We start from the raw sequence: 15,776 nt of genomic DNA on the forward strand, positions 1-15,776 counted from the left end.
TGTAATGTTATTCGATTATTTTGAAACGATTACGCGTTTGTAGCAATGACTGAAATAGCTTAAGCTTTGACATAAATATCAACTGTCAAGTCACTAAACAAAAACGACGCGTATTAGGTTAGATTTTGCGTTGACGAAACTATTTTAATTTAGACGGCATAGTTTATAAAAATGCCTGAATTAGAGAAACGGAAAGCGGATGACTTTTCAGTCGTCCCAGCAAAAAAGACCCGACATGAAATATCAGTGGTCGGAACAAGAGAAAAAGCTGTGGTTACTTCATCGGTATGTTTCACTTAAATTTATTAGCTAGAGTTGTTTACATTCATGTTTTAACTTACACGTAAGCATCAGAATGACGAAAAGACTTTACTTAACTCAACATCAACCAGTCTTTGAGGATTTGGACTGTGTAATTTAAAATTTATCAATTTTGTTTTTGTTTCACTAGGTACCACGCACATCAAATCTCTATGCGCCTATTATGTTGCTGGAGGGTCACTTGGGTGAGATATTTACCACCAGATTCCATCCTGAAGGCAAACACTTAGCGTCCGGTGGATTTGATAGACAAATCTGTAAGTAAACTGTTCTTACTAAACATTACCTGGTTGTGGTCAATTTACCAATACTATTATATGATGTTGATAATGATTTAAAACAGCAGTCAGCCCGCGAAGCTCTCACTTGCGGCCTACGAGCCCCCCTGGTTATTTTGTATGTAATATTGTCAAACAACAATGTCTGATAAAGTCACACATATTAGCAAAGTGCGGCCCGCGTCAACTTCCTTAACTATAATACTATGTGGCCCTTGGCTGCTAAAAGGTTGCCGACCGCTGATCTAAAACATCATCATTCATTACCTAAGTGTTTGTAGTAGTAATAGTTTATTGTACAAAAAAAAAGAGAACAAAACAGGAAAACACACTCATCATTAGTTCAAAGGCGAACTTATCCTACCTTTAAGGGATATGTTCTGGGTAACCTCTGAGCAATTGACTTACACTTTATTACACTAAACAGGTTTATTTCCATAATATTGTTTAAATCATACTGTCTCCTCATCTAAATATTTCTTTTATGTGAATTACATAAGTTTTAATTTAATTTTAAGTGACAGTAGCCTACTTAAGAAATATAAAGAGCTTAAATAATCATCTGATGACCATATCAATTTAGCAAAAAACTTTAAAAAAATTTACTCTTTCAGTCGTATGGAATGTCTATGGGCAATCCGAGAACATAATGGTGATGAAAGGCCACACGGGCGCCATCATGGAGATCAACTTCTCCCCGGACGGCTCACACTTATACTCCTGTGCTACGGACAACACGGTGGCCGTGTGGGACGTCCCCACCGGCACTAGGATTAAGAAACTGAAGGGGCATGCTAACTTTGTTAACTCTGTGTCAGGTTAGTGCTGGACAAATTGTAGTAGCATTTGTACAAATAGAAACACTCCTAACTGTACATCGGTGGACCTTATTACAAAAGGCATAATATCCACCGATGTACAGTTAACAGTGTGGGCGTTGGTATTTAAAACACTGTAGGCAATGCTCAATGCTCAGGTTTAAGGACTTTGGAATTGAGCCAAAAAACTGGGAACGCCTGGCACTGGACAGACTGGAATGGCGTCACTTACTACGCAAAGGTAGAACAAATCAGACGATCAGTGGTTTGAGAAACTTAAGGAGCGTCGTCTAAAGAGACAACAACTGGCACCTCCAGCTAATGCCAAATTTACTTGTGACCGTTGTGGGAAGCAGTGCAGAGCCCGCATCGGTTTGTTCAGTCACAAGAAAAGATGCAACTCTCGGAATACACAGCAGCTGTAATAAACATCTGAAGAAGATGTAAAGGCCAATGATGATGATGATGTTCTACCGAAAAAACTGCACCTTATTGTTTCAAAAATATATGCACATGAATGACATGTATGCATTCTCTTGGATGAATTCTTAGGAGTCACATGAGCCTGCCGCTAAAAAACCGCTCCTATATGCGTAACTGCGATTGTATGGTGGATTGTACGGTTTGTGAGACTTTTAGAACCATGGTTTCGTAAATTCAAGCATGTTAAGATTGACCTCACTAAACCTTGTTTCCTTACATACAATTTATTTATGTTTTCCTTTTAAATGGCAGGAGCCCGACGCGGTCCCGAGCTCCTTGTCTCCGCCTCAGACGACAACACCATCAAACTATGGGACGCCAGAAAAAGGAACCCCATCGCCTCCTTCGACAGCGAGTACCCGGTCACAGCGGTCCTTTTCAATGACACAGCCGAGAAGATCATATCGGGAGGCATCGATAATGTCGTCAAAGTGTGGGATATTAGAACTAACAAGATTTCGTATAAGATTAAAGGACATACTGATAGCATTACAGGTAACATGCTCATTGTATTAAGATTTTTGTGGGAAAAATATTTAGTAACTTTAATTTACTCTGCACAACATGTTTTGAAAAACCTGGAACTGTAGGTACTTTCAAACAGTGTGCTCAGCGTTCATTGTCACCCCGCTTTATTTTTTTAACTATAGTACGCTATGACAAGACGATGAATGGTATAAAATGAAGAAAGTGTAAGAGAGAGATTTCAAATATTCTGCTTCAGTGATAAAAAACGCAACCATGTTGCATCTTACAACAATTTATAACTTTTTACTTTTGTAAACTGAAATAAAAGTTACATACGAATAAAAAAAAAGTAAGGAACAAATTTATTAAATTAATTAGTTTCATTGTTACACTGTTCTCTTCAAAGATGTTAAGAATTAATTATCATAAATTATCTTTTTTTAGGGTTCCGTACCTCAAAAGCGGAACCCTTTTAGGATCACTTTGTTGTCCGTCCGTCCGTCTGTCTGTCAAGACCCTTTATCTAGGGAACGCGTGGAGGTATCGAGTTGAAATTTTATCCATATACTTAGGTCTACGGTCCCTTGAACCTGTGAAAAAATCAAACTTCTAAGTTAACGTAAAAAATACGGTCCTTTATGCCGCAAAAATTGTATATTTCATCAAAATTGATAGGGTGATTCCCGTTTACCTAGATTTTATATAATTTAGGTCTGGCCCTCTCCTACGACGGCTCCTACCTCCTGTCGAACGCCATGGACAGCACGCTCCGTATCTGGGACGTCCGCGCCTTCGCGCCCACCGAGCGCTGCGTCAAGCTGCTGGCCGGACACCACCACAACTTCGAGCGGAACCTGCTGCGCTGTGCCTGGTCTCCGGACGGTTCTAAGGTACTATTACTACATCCTAGATAACATTTAGGCTCTTAAAAGATCAAATTATCTAATATTTTAACCTGTTCTGTTTTGTTGTACAGCAAGTAACTTCGATTTTGTATCGATACAACGTGAAAGATTACGAAAGCAAATTTTAGACAGGGCTCTGGATGTCAGGCCTTGCGTGAACTTGTAGTTTCCAGAGGCGCCCACATGTAGGACGCTTTGTACGTCTTGTAGATTCCTTATTCGCCCTCGTGTATATAGTGCTCTGGATGTCGGGATTCGCCCGGCCATGTAGTTTCTAGAGGCGCCCTCATGAAGGACGCGCTCTGTATCCAACCATGTACTATTTTCCAGAGCAGAACAGAGCTTCATGAAGGCGCGCTGTAGTTTCTGGAATCGCTCTAGTGTAGGGCGCGCGCAGCGCGCTCTGGTTGGCGGCCTTCGCCCGACCTTGGAGTTTCTAGAGGCGCCCTAATGAAGGAGCTCTCTGTATGCCAAGCTTCACCCGACCTTTAGTTTCTAGAACCGCCCTCGTGTAGGGCGCTCATAGCGCGCACTGGTTGTCTTTGTAGTTGTGGTAACAACATTAATAAAGAGGTACCTAATTCCAGGTGACAGCGGGTTCGTCTGATCGCTTCGTGCACGTGTGGGACACGACGTCGCGGCGCGTGCTGTACAAGCTGCCCGGCCACCGCGGCGCCGTCACCGACGCGCGCTTCCACCCCCGCGAGCCCATCGTGCTGTCGGCCAGCAGCGACAAGCTGCTCTACCTCGGCGAGATCGAACCATAGATTATGTCACACAGTAAAATTAGAGACAGGCTAAGCCAGGACCGTAGCCAGAGTTGAATTTGAGGTAGGGCATTGCCCCATAATGGGCTAAGCTAACTCTGCACCGTGTTTGATAGCACAGAGTGTGGAACTGTTATTATAATTAATAAACGTCAAACCTCTATGAAATTGTTACGTTTAAAATAACACTTGTACACTGTGCTATCATATACGGTGCAGAGTTAGCTTAGCCTGACTCTAAAAGCGTTTTTAATTCAAAGACAAAATTTACCTAGTAAATATTTAAGGAAATACAATTAGTGATTTAAGATATGTTTTGTTTTATTATTACCTACAAGAAAGTGCGATAGGCGCTCCTATACCGGGCGTTTTCGGCGCCCTCATATTAACCAATAGCGTTGGTTGTAATCTCCGCTCCGCTGAATTACAACCAATGCTATTGGTTAATGGGGTATCACTGCCATGTTCTGCCGCAAGAGTGCAGCACTAAGCTAGCTAGTAAACCGTAGAGTAACTTATACATACTGTGCCTTCAACTGTTTTTTGACAAATTTTCACATTTTTCAAAAAACAGTTAAAGATTTTTTGACAAAGTTTGTAAAATATGACATTGATGCTAACCGCGAAAATCTAAATTTTGTTATCTGCCTCTTTATCGCTCGAATATGCAAGAGTGATAGAGGTTAGATAACGAAATTTCCATTTTCTTGTTTCGCGGTAGACCCCCAGATTGTGATCGATAGTGGTAGCGGCGCCCCCTACGCAGTTTTGCGTAATATTCCCTATTCCCCACATTTGCCCCACATCTCCGCCTCAGTGGATTTTCAGATGGAGAAATAAAATGACAAGTTACTTCAATTCTTAAACAGATTTATTACAAAAGTCTATCACAGTGCATGTTTACTTACATAATATATATATTCTTAACTCAAACACATAAAGCGTGCGGTGGAGGCATTTCGGGTATGAAGCCTAATTTAAAACTATCTGCTTTAAACATTTCTAGGTCTTCAGGAGGCACGTCATTAATGTTGCTATATATTGCAGGATCGTCTCCGGGCGTCTGTTGAAAAACATTCGCTTGCCCAAATATGGTTTGAGCATTAGTTTGGAAAACGTTAGAACTTTGAGCAAACGGAGAAGGCTGTTCGAACGGGCTTTTGAATGTTGAGGCAGGGGCGGATCCAAATGGACTTTGAGCAGTAGCTTGAGCGAAGAGAGACTTTGGGTCTGATGGACTGTTAGCTTGAGCGAATAAAGATTTCGCCGGGTCTACGGAACTGTTAGCCTGTGCAAAGATGGACTGTGCTGTTGGACTACCAAAGACATTCTGTGCACCGAAAGGATTCTGACTCTGTGCTTGTTGTGCACTGAATGTACTTTGATTTTGTGTTTGTGCACCAAACGGACTTTGATTTTGTGTTTGCACTCCAAACATACTTTGGTTTTGGGCTGGCGGCGATCCAAAAACATTCTGTGACGCTTGAGAAAATATTGATTTTGCTGTATCTTGTACAGCACTGCGAAACACTGAAGATGCGTTGTTAGCTTGCCCGAAGACGTTTTGAGGTGTTTGTCCGGTTGTGAATGGTGATGTCACAGATTCACCGTTGTAGAGGCTCCTTAATAAGTGCGGTGATGTGGTGAGTAATTGTTCATACTTGCTTCTTGCCTCTTTGGTCAAATTGTTCAAGTAGGCAACCTGAATAAAATGAAATATTTTAGATGTACTTAAGTTAGATTTCTTTATCAATTTTTTTTAAAGATTAATTGCTTTATTAGGAAATTTGTTTCAGTGATATGACAGATAGTCTCTTATAATTTGGCAATTTAGAAAAATAATCTAATTTAAGTTTGAACAAATTTATTTGTAATTTTTGTGCTTTTTGCATTAATAATGGTTTGCAAAATTTATACAGGGTATACATTTATTGACACTAAAGTTCCTGGGGCTGGTATTTTTTTTGCATACATATTTAACCAGTATAGAAATCAGTAACAGTTTATTGCAACCATGGTATTACAAGCTGTTCTTTTATTTTAGTCAGTACATACACGGACATTCAACCCAAATTAAAATTATTTTGAAAAGTTGAATAAAAGTTAAACTATGGTCCATCTGGATAAGAATGTCTACAAGCTCTCTTGTCGCTTCTAACTCTTGTGTTTGTACACATACTTCACTTACTGAAGGCTGGTAGAGCAGAAAGAGTGAAGGTCTTCCTTTTTGACTGTATCTGAGCAAAGTATGTATTCAATTACATGAGTTCTTGCCGTATGACAGTCTCATCCAAAAATATTATATGCCGGTCTTCCCCACATCAACCTCCCTTGAAATACTTACAGCCTGATCAACAGTATTATTAGCTTTAGCTTCGTAAATGAATAATCTGGCTTCCTCCGCAGACAAGTCTGTAAGGCCCGGGAAGTTAGGCTTCTTGAATGGAGCGTAGCAGGAGAGAAGCCATTGTCCACCTTTTAACACTGACTGGACATCATTCTGGACTTGTTGTACTAGCTGCTCGTCAGTTACCCCGCCCGGTGCTTGCTTCTGAGGTTGGCTCGGGTTAGTTGGTGCATTTGCTGAGGATAAAGAATAGTATATACTTTCTTAAAAGTAGTATGATCATACCCAGACTAATCAATAGAGTTAAAGAACTCTTTAACTTGTCTGCTTTTTTAGGATTTTATGATCAGAACAGAGACTCAACAATACCTTTATATTGAAATTTGATTGAGTTCAGGATAAGTTGAATCCTATAATGATGTTATGCTTATGCCTCTACACTGTTGACTCATCAAAGAATTCTAAATGAATGGAAGGTTTGTCGTAATTTACGGCGGAAAACAAATACGTACCATGGTAGCTGTATTTTGCGCCATAGACATGCTCAAATCGGCAGTTTTGACCGTAGCGGCAATATCCTTCTTGAAAGAACTTGCACACCACCATTGTATAAAATGTAACACAGAAGTATAAGCCTCTTAAATCCAGCAACGACTTAAATTTTTTTAACTTTGGTTTAACTCTTAGCTACAAGTAGTCTAGTAACAGTAGTAACCTGAAAGTCCGTGGAAAGTCCTGAAACCTCTTCACTCTAACTAATGTCAACGTCAACGATTAATACAGAAATAAGTTTGTAGTGAAGAAGCTGACGTTTTTCACTTTGTCTTGAATAACAAAATGTTTCAAATTTAATTAATCGATTCACGGATTCGATTCAACCATCAATCAACATTTTGCTGCAAGATTATGGCAGCACTGTCATTGTCATCAGAGGGCCTACTGCGTACACCGAAATTCGCAAATTGTGGGCATCTTTCTCTGTCACTCTACGTACCTCTTAATTGGAGTAAAAGAGAAAGATACCCGCAATTTGCGAATTTCGGTGTTGGCAGTAGGCCCTCCTCTGCCATTCAAATTCAATATCAAATTTTGCAAAAGATGTAGCGCGATGTGCGGTGTTGTTTACTTGTATTTCCTTGAATTTCTGTTTTTATTAGAAGACTTAGATTAAAATCGATTTTATTTCAATGAAAACTCTGTCACAAGATGGAATTAGAACATATCCTCGGCATCCAGGTTTTATTTCTAGGCGGCATTACTGCCGGATATCGTAAGTTTTGCACATAACATTGTTAACTATTATCTAAAGTACTTTGTAATTTTCTACAGAAGTACAGACATAATACAGCACTTTAAAAGCGTACATTAAAAAGTATAATATTATTAATTGACAGTAATAACATTAAAAAATTAGGTTATAGTAAAGAAAGCTACACCACAACCTTATAAAATGTATAACTATTTATGTTTATGATATCACCTAGATTCTAGTCAAATCTGCGTGTGTGTATGAATTCCTAGAACTTAGAAATAATATGAATCTACAGTTTATTCACATTACTCACTCAGTTATCTCAAAGTCTAATAAAGTAACATAACCCTAAAGCTCTGGTTTCCTAGGATAGCGGTGCCGTCATATAGAATAGCGGCCGTCTCCAAAAATAATTATATGTCTAAATAAATATGGATGGTGTAGTATCAGGGGTCGAAACTCCTGACTTTGGCCAAACTCGGCTCCGCTCGGCTCAGCATTGCTCCAACCAATTATTAGGGTTGGCACCACTTGACTTCCTTTTGCGTGCATGACCACAGATAAGATAATCACTTGATTTTTGACAACCCTTAAATTGCCGAAAGGGATAGTGCCATATATTAGAAAGGGATAGCATGATTCGACCCTGAACCGCTGTCAAACTTCGGTTTTGTAGGAAGTTTCCTTTCTGTAGGGTAGTACTATTATTTATTCTGTGGTAGTATTTCGTATGGAGACGGCCACTATATGAGGCACTGCTATCCTAGGAAACCAGAGATTAAGAATAACAACAATGAAAGTTATTGCTGGCAAAGAGGTCACAGAGCCCATTATTCAAGTAGGCAACTAAGCATAGCTTTTTAAAGTTTGAACTTTATTTTGAACGCAACAAAGTCCATTGTTTAAAAATCAAAACCACATTGTTTTTAAACAAGGAATGCACTGTTTAGATTTTTAAACAAGGACTCCCATTGTTAAGGTTTTAGTGGGCCTCAGTAGTTCGTGGGAAGCCAGGACGCTTGAAGCTTTGGACAAAAGTATTTGATTTTTGTTTTAAATTAACAAGTTTCCTTTGTTACAGATTCTTTAAACATGGACATTCCAACAATACAGAAATATGTGATATTATTAGGTGAGTATTATTTTTCTGACCTGCAATATGGCCTAAAAAGTTTATAGACCCTGTTGCAAACAATATATTTCCAGCCCGCTTCACCGCCTGCCTACTATCCAGCCAATTCCTCGAGCTGGCTATTCACACGATCTACAGTGCCTTCCAAACCAGGCGCCTCCCCGAGCTCCGATGGAGAGACAAGTATAGGAACACTGTCTATGCCTTCGGAGTTTCAACGGCTGTGCTTGCGGTGAATAGTCAGTTGGTGCTGGAGCTGGATGTGGTTTTGATACTAATGGCTTGCTCTGTTGGAAGATATATTGAAGCGGTAAGTTTTTCGTATAATATAAAACATGAATGAAATCATTTTGAATTGATTGTTTCATATTTTTTACAGCCTATATGCAAGTGCACTCTTCGTAATGGTCGACATAAAATAGTAGAAATTAAATAAAATGGAACTAAAAAAAATTCATACTAAATTGTTGCCATTGTCATGTTGGCTGGACCCTCTGGTGTAGTTTTAAGTAATTTAAATTGAAATTTCAGAAACGCCGTTCAGCAACGATAACGTACGGAGAAGGGATGGCGTGCAGTTTCGCAGAGGGCTACCTATATCAAGTGATCCCCAGCGACGGAGCCAGGTTAGTACTCAGTACAGTACTGGAGCCTTGTGGAGAAGACAGGCTCTGGACAGGGACGCGTGGAGGAATATGGGAGAGGCCTATGCCAAGGGCAACCAGACAAAACGTCTGCGGAGAAAGGCTAGCAGTAAGCAGTAAGTAAACAGTACCTAAAGGGGCCCACAGATTACCAGTTCCCGGACGATATCAGCCTGTCAGTTGTTCGTTACTGTCAACTTTTGCGTTTAACTGTCAGGCTGATATTGTCTGGCGAACTGGTAATCTGTGGGCCCCTTAAGGCTTTTCAATGTTACCTCGTAACTGGACCAACGAAAGCTGGGTTGGGGTGTACCAAAGGGGGCCGAGACAGAAAATTTTCGATGGATGTTGTGCCCTTATCACACTTTTTTTTTTAATACCACATCGGTGGCAAACAAGCTTACGGCCCGCCTGATGGTAAGCAGTCACCGTAGCCTATGGACGCCTGCAACTCCAGAGGTGTTACAAGCGCGTTGCCGACCTTACTTTTTTATTGAAACTGTAACCTATAAACAGTCTACAACTGCATACGGCTAACGACGAAGTTCGTGAATTGCGGGCATCTTTCTCTGAGAATCTGACTTCAACTTAATTGGAGTAAGAGAAAGAATCCCACATTTTGCAGACTTCGGTGTTCGCGGTATATAGGGTAGGGTCAGTTAATTATGTCAAGTGTGCTTTTGAAAGGTTATTGTTTTAGATTCTACGGCCTAGAAGAACAAATTCGCGAAGCCGAAGCCGATCATGGCGTCTTCTTCCCAGTCCGGAGACTCTTCATAGTGGTGACCAAGTCTCTCTTCTGTCCGCCCAACCTGGAGCATTTTAACAGGCGGGACCCGTTGCTACCCAGCCTAGAAGCCTGCAGGGTGAGTGACCTTGAGGTCAATAACAACTCGAGGGTTTGAACCCTCCCACGTTTGAACGTGATTATCAGTTTAAAAAAAACATTAACAACCAATAAGTGACCAAGTAATTGCCTCGCGAGGCAATTTCATTCGAGGCGTTTCGAGGTGTAGACTTGCCTCGCCCTTACGAGGACTCTTCATAGTGGCGACCGTCTCTCTTCTGTCCGCCGAACTGGGAGCGTTTCAACAAGCGGGACATATAACATCAAATTTCATCATCATAATTCGATGTTATTAGTTTATGCTTTATGCAGATTTCCAGGACTAAAAAGTGGCAATGAGGCTAGAATTGCATTTTTTACAACGTTGTAAAAGTGTGGTTATTAGGTGTGTTAAAGTATTTTTCACCACACCAGCTGGTAAAGGCACTCGTGATTGTTTAACCTTTTGAACGCCACAGACGGCAATTGACGTTAACGCAAAATCGTGACAACGACGCCAAAGACGGCATTTGACGTCAGTCGTTTTTTGATGAAAATCTACTGAAAAACACCCCACTTTTAGGTTGGCATTATTTATTCACAAAACTAAATTTTACCCCCGTGGCGTCAGTGGCACGGCAAATGGATGCGCCGTTTGGCGTTCAAAAAGTTAAAAACTGATAAGAAAGTAGCATTTTATCCACATGTGAGGCAAAGTAACCAAATGCAAATTTTGAGTTGCTTTCTTATGTTTGCTGGTAGAATTAACTTTTAAATTATGATTTTGAATGATAATAATTTTAACAACATTCATTTTGAATCGATTTGCTTTGATTTTGTTTGATATTTTACCGTTAGTATTTTTCTTGCGTTGGTGTGGTTAAAAATTTCGTGTTTCACTCGGTGGCAAAATTTGTTTAACCCTCGTGGCTTGCAACGCTCAATATTCCATTTTTCGAACCGCTCGCTACGCTCGTGGTTCAATTTTGTAATCTTTTGCTTGCTCGGGTATCAATATTAGCACGAGAGGTTAAACAACAACTTTGACCCTTTGTAAAACAAATAAAATAACTATGAATTGTCATTTTTTTTATGTTTGCAGAGTCTGGCCGACGTGCAAAGAGATGTCGCGGGAGTGCGGGACCGGATATACAGAAATACTACGTACAAGGTATTACAATATATATACAGTGGTACTACTAAACGAAATTAATAACTAGCTTAAATCTAAAATAGGCCCTTGAGGCATTGTACCAAGGATGCTGGCGGCATTTCCTCGCTGTATCGCAATGCTGATACGTTGTGCGAGGTAGCCGCCAGCTCTTCGGTCACCAGTTACGTCAACCAGACGCTTCGCGATTTCTGCGAACAACTTATGCGCGCTGGGACCCCATGGACCTAGAGTTTCAACACCAAATGGTACAAAATGGTACTCTCTACCGAGGCTCTTATATTTGTTACGTTTTAGAATTTCGGCGCTTTCCGCCGCTCCGCCCGCTTTTACAGTAGTCCGTTGGAGGTGGGACGGTGCCAGTGTGTCTACGCAGGTAGCATCCCACACCAACATCCGTCCCAAGCTCCAAGGAACTAAGGACACTCCATCGGGCCTCTTGCCATCATCTCTGATAATGCCAGTCGGCTCAAGAAGAGCAGGCACATTGATGGTGGCAAGAGGACGACGGACTATGTCATTAAGCGACGCATGTCTCGAAAAACGGCCTGCACTTTTTTGACAAGATAATCCGTGGTGTCCCAGTCGGTCCACGTCCGTGCCACAAGAGCATATGTGTGGCGTACACACCGAAACCCCGAGTCGCAAACCAGTCGCCATATATTGTATGTAAAAAAAAAAAAAAAAAAAAAGGTATTACATAATACGAGTAGGTATTGATTTTGAATAGTGTCCGGCCGAAGGTTCGATTTCAGTAAATATCATGTTTCGGCAGGGGTGCGAACTCGGCTCCGTTCAATTATAATACACTGAATTTTGACAACCCTAAGTAGCCGAAAGGGATAGTGCCATATATATATTAGAAAGGGACAGCATGATTCGACCCTGAACCGCTGTCAAACTTCGGTTTTGTAGGAAGTTTCCTTTCTGTACGGTAGTACTATTATTTATTTTGTGGTTTCGGCCGAAACTAGAGCAAATCCGAACCTTCGCGAGTCAGTAGGGTGTTCGACTGATGATGTGATGTTCTCACGTCCTTATTATAGATCTACTATTTGCAGTGTAAAGAAATTGTGTCAATAAATGGCTAGAGTTATACCAAGAAAAGTCTGCAACGATTTTGATAGCACACGCAGTAAAAATGTTATTTTAAACGTCATACTTCTATGAAATTATTACGTATAAAATAACACTTGCACTCCGTGTGCTATGAAAATCGTTGCAGACTTTTCTTGGTTTAACTCTGCTTACCTATGTTCCATGTTTTTTTCTATAGTTTCTAATTTATTTAAACTATAACCACCACCATTATTTATTACCGCGCGAAGTGCGTTGCGTCCTCGGTGTCAGCAGATTGTTTGAGTAAATCATTTTAGTTATTTATTTATTTAACCTTTATTGCACAAAAGAAAACCTTACAGTATAAAAGGCGGACTTAATGCCATGGGGGATTCTCTACCAGTCAACCTTTAGGCGAAGCAGAGAGATTGTGGGTGGTGCTACTTTAACAACAACAATCAACAAATATAATATAGGTAATAAGTAAGAAAGTTGGTAGTAATTAACAGTTGGTAGTAGGTAATAATTAAATAATATATTTATAGATTCGCCGCCACCCCGACGACCCGAGGCCCATTCACGTCGTAGCAGAATGCGCTACACCTCTCCACACACTTTGGAAGGTACTTCAGCGGCGCACCGTCTACCAACGTAAGTACCTACTTAATACGATAGATGCGTTCATTAGGTAGGTATTCCATCTGCCAATTTCTTGGTCCAATGTGCATTGCGTCTTACTCTCTCACTAAGCAAAATTAAACACGCAAATATACATTGGACAAAAATATTGGACAGATTGAATACCATGCTTAGGCGGGTCTTAACAGAACGCGATGCCTCGCGAGGAAATTGCCGCGTGCTTATGCCTCGCCTAGCATGCGCGGTCACAATGTCTAGGACGAGGCCTAAACAAACTTTAAACTCGATCGTGACTAAACGAATTAGGCTATAAATAACTCAGGTGGTCTGTAGCGTATAGCAATTGCCTCCATTCCCCGTCTCGACCTAAAGTATTCCCTATCAGACTCACTACTATATCTGACATGCAATGCAAACATAAAAATGCGAACTGATGGGCAATTTGTTTCGCATGGCGGTTTAACAACACCTATTGTAATATTATATTACTTATATTGCAGGTCTAGCGGCAGCGGACGGCGATGAGATAACCGCGGAGTTCTGCGCCACACTACCCGCCATCGTTGCCAACAGCCCCGAGCTGCGCGGCAAGATTGACCTCGTTTACTACGACGGTCAGTTCATACAAACTCTTTACTGTATCATGTCTCAGTTGTCTCACCCATGGCGGATTTATCAGAGAACTAGCGACCCGCCCCGGCTTTGCACGGGTAGTTAAGCTGGATTTTTTCCGACATCATATTTCAAACAGTTTACACAAAAACTTAACAAATTATCCATCTCAACCTTCCTTAAGGATCACTCTATTGATAGGTGAAAACCGCATAAAACTCCGTTCAGCAGTTTTTGAGTTTATCGCGAACTTAGGGGCATGCACACTCGGATGCAGTGTGCCATTCCCCATACATACAGACAGAGGCGGCCGGTGACTTTGTTTTATAAGGTGATAGGCCACACAGAACGAGCTGCCTCGCGAGGAAATTGCCGCGTGAATCAGCTCACCTGCCTCGCCCGCAGCAATGCAGCCGAGGCCGAGACACGTCTACACAGCCGAATTCTTAATTTCTATGTTCGCAGTAGTAAAACCCTCTATTATAATGAGAATCTATGCCAGCATAATTCGTATTGTAAAGGTAGCTTTTTTTTTCTTATTTCAGACGCAAATCCCGATGAAAACCTGGCCGAAGTTCTGCTGGCGAAGATTCGGGAAATTGAACCCGACTACGAAAATATCAACCGCAACGAATAACCACTCCGCTTTTAAGAGAAAAGGGGATGAACGCTTCTCCATACAAACGTAGTCCTCATTTTCCTCTCTGAACATTTATGTAATTAATAATTGTGACGTCCCACGGGTAAAAACCTTATGGCGGTTGGCGCTTACGACGCGTAGCAGCGTATTCGTATAGGAGCGACGTGAATAACAGCGTAAGCGCCAGCCGCCATAAGGTACCTTTTCCCGTCGAACGTCACAATTATGTGCTTATAGACAATATATTGTGTAAAAATATTTTCCGAAATGTAACATTTTAACAACAGAGAGGAAAATGGGGATTACATTTGTATGGAGAAGCGGTGCCCACTATGACCACTATCCTCTAAATGTTATAGATATAATAGATATATAGTCGACCATTTGTGAAACTGATACCATCATTTATTTATAGTTGTTAGTTTTGGTAGAGAATCGTACTGAAATATTCCGGGCCAAAGATAATTATAGGTACATGTAAGAACATTTAAGCTATAACACATACTATTCAAGTCGGCTTCCATATAAAAATTATGGTGGTAAGTATGTTTTTTTTTATTGTTTTGGAAATTCCATTCCAAGTTGAACGCTTTTATTTTTTGACATTTATTATTAAAATTATATTACTCTACAATTATTATGACAAATGATTATTACTATGATTAGTGTTTAAGTATACGTGTTAATAATTACTTTTTATGCTGTAGATGGGTATTTCAATCCGATCTCAGTTTTGGAGTAAGTACAATATAAATAATTAAGTATCATATCATAGGGTGACTGACATAACAAATCAGAAAGAAACAAGCCAATTGAAGGCTTATCGTTAAGAGTGGCCAATTACTATGTAATGGCCAATAAAATAACTATAGCAGTCGCCCTAATACTATATTTTTGAAGTAATTTATTGTTGATACGTTTTTTATGAGAATTTTAAATTTATATTTAAAGGAAGATCATTACTGGGCTGGTCGAAGTATTTTACAGATGACGCCTGCGTAGGTTTTGCCTGTCAGTCATACGAATAGTACCAAATTCTAGTTTGTATTTTAATGTTATGGCCTAGCACCCTTTAAGCCTAGAACAAAACTAGTGACAGGTAAAACCTATGCTGGCGCCATCTATCAGAACCTTCTACAGTTGTTGCCTAAGCGCTAAGCTGAGTTGTGATACTTTGTGCTGTAGTCGGACCAAGTTCACTTTGCACCGGACGTGACATAGGGTCGGTGGCACCAAACTGTTCGTATCGTTAAAGAGTTCGCTAATTTTTTATGTATGAAAGTTTCATAGTAAAGCGCCGGGGCGCGCCGGCTGATTTTGATCAGTCTGTCAAATGTAGTTGGTGCAACTGGCCCATAGTGTGTAAGTGCCTTGACATATTTTCATAGTTTTTTTATGATAGATATATATATAG

The 15,776-nt window shown here is 40.5% G+C and overlaps 3 protein-coding genes across 3 annotated transcripts; 2 read left to right on the top strand and 1 right to left on the bottom strand.

Moving 5' to 3' along the window:
* The first annotated feature begins 162 nt into the window (after positions 1-162).
* On the top strand, positions 163-4,133 carry LOC134797388 (U5 small nuclear ribonucleoprotein 40 kDa protein). Its single transcript, XM_063769608.1, has 6 exons — positions 163-285; positions 452-578; positions 1,214-1,417; positions 2,153-2,395; positions 3,080-3,258; positions 3,861-4,133. Exons 1-6 carry the CDS (start codon positions 172-174, stop codon positions 4,038-4,040), a joined length of 1,047 nt encoding a protein of 348 aa, XP_063625678.1. The 5' UTR covers positions 163-171; the 3' UTR covers positions 4,041-4,133.
* An 805-nt stretch (positions 4,134-4,938) lies between these two features.
* On the bottom strand, positions 4,939-7,071 carry LOC134797225 (nucleoporin NUP42-like). Its single transcript, XM_063769451.1, has 3 exons — positions 6,900-7,071; positions 6,385-6,623; positions 4,939-5,742 (listed from the first exon to the last, which is right to left on the bottom strand). The coding sequence occupies exons 1-3, from the start codon at positions 6,991-6,993 to the stop codon at positions 4,969-4,971; spliced, it is 1,107 nt and encodes a 368-aa protein (XP_063625521.1). The 5' UTR covers positions 6,994-7,071; the 3' UTR covers positions 4,939-4,968.
* A 263-nt stretch (positions 7,072-7,334) lies between these two features.
* Positions 7,335-14,459, top strand: LOC134797435 (stimulator of interferon genes protein-like). Its single transcript, XM_063769670.1, has 9 exons — positions 7,335-7,657; positions 8,721-8,771; positions 8,846-9,081; positions 9,303-9,397; positions 10,116-10,281; positions 11,344-11,412; positions 13,017-13,122; positions 13,611-13,724; positions 14,268-14,459. Exons 1-9 carry the CDS (start codon positions 7,594-7,596, stop codon positions 14,357-14,359), a joined length of 993 nt encoding a protein of 330 aa, XP_063625740.1. The 5' UTR covers positions 7,335-7,593; the 3' UTR covers positions 14,360-14,459.
* The last annotated feature ends 1,317 nt before the right edge of the window (positions 14,460-15,776 follow it).

This window comes from Cydia splendana, chromosome 15 (assembly GCF_910591565.1).
Source record: "Cydia splendana chromosome 15, ilCydSple1.2, whole genome shotgun sequence".
Classification (NCBI taxonomy): domain Eukaryota; kingdom Metazoa; phylum Arthropoda; class Insecta; order Lepidoptera; family Tortricidae; genus Cydia; species Cydia splendana.

What these genes read in the sequence shown, in the direction of transcription:
- LOC134797388 (XM_063769608.1), top strand. Translation starts at nt 172, where the DNA reads ATGCCTGAATTAGAGAAACGGAAAGCGGATGACTTTTCAGTCGTCCCA. An exon ending in AAGCTGTGGTTACTTCATCG is followed by an intron (nt 286 to 451) that starts GTATGTTTCACT and finishes TTGTTTCACTAG; the next exon opens with GTACCACGCACATCAAATCT. An exon ending in CTTTGTTAACTCTGTGTCAG is followed by an intron (nt 1,418 to 2,152) that starts GTTAGTGCTGGA and finishes TTTAAATGGCAG; the next exon opens with GAGCCCGACGCGGTCCCGAG.
- LOC134797225 (XM_063769451.1), bottom strand. Translation starts at nt 6,993, where the DNA reads ATGGTGGTGTGCAAGTTCTTTCAAGAAGGATATTGCCGCTACGGTCAA. An exon ending in CGCAAAATACAGCTACCATG is followed by an intron (nt 6,624 to 6,899) that starts GTACGTATTTGT and finishes CTTTATCCTCAG; the next exon opens with CAAATGCACCAACTAACCCG. An exon ending in ATAATACTGTTGATCAGGCT is followed by an intron (nt 5,743 to 6,384) that starts GTAAGTATTTCA and finishes CATTTTATTCAG; the next exon opens with GTTGCCTACTTGAACAATTT.
- LOC134797435 (XM_063769670.1), top strand. Translation starts at nt 7,594, where the DNA reads ATGGAATTAGAACATATCCTCGGCATCCAGGTTTTATTTCTAGGCGGC. An exon ending in TTGGAAGATATATTGAAGCG is followed by an intron (nt 9,082 to 9,302) that starts GTAAGTTTTTCG and finishes TTGAAATTTCAG; the next exon opens with AAACGCCGTTCAGCAACGAT. An exon ending in GCGGCGCACCGTCTACCAAC is followed by an intron (nt 13,123 to 13,610) that starts GTAAGTACCTAC and finishes CTTATATTGCAG; the next exon opens with GTCTAGCGGCAGCGGACGGC.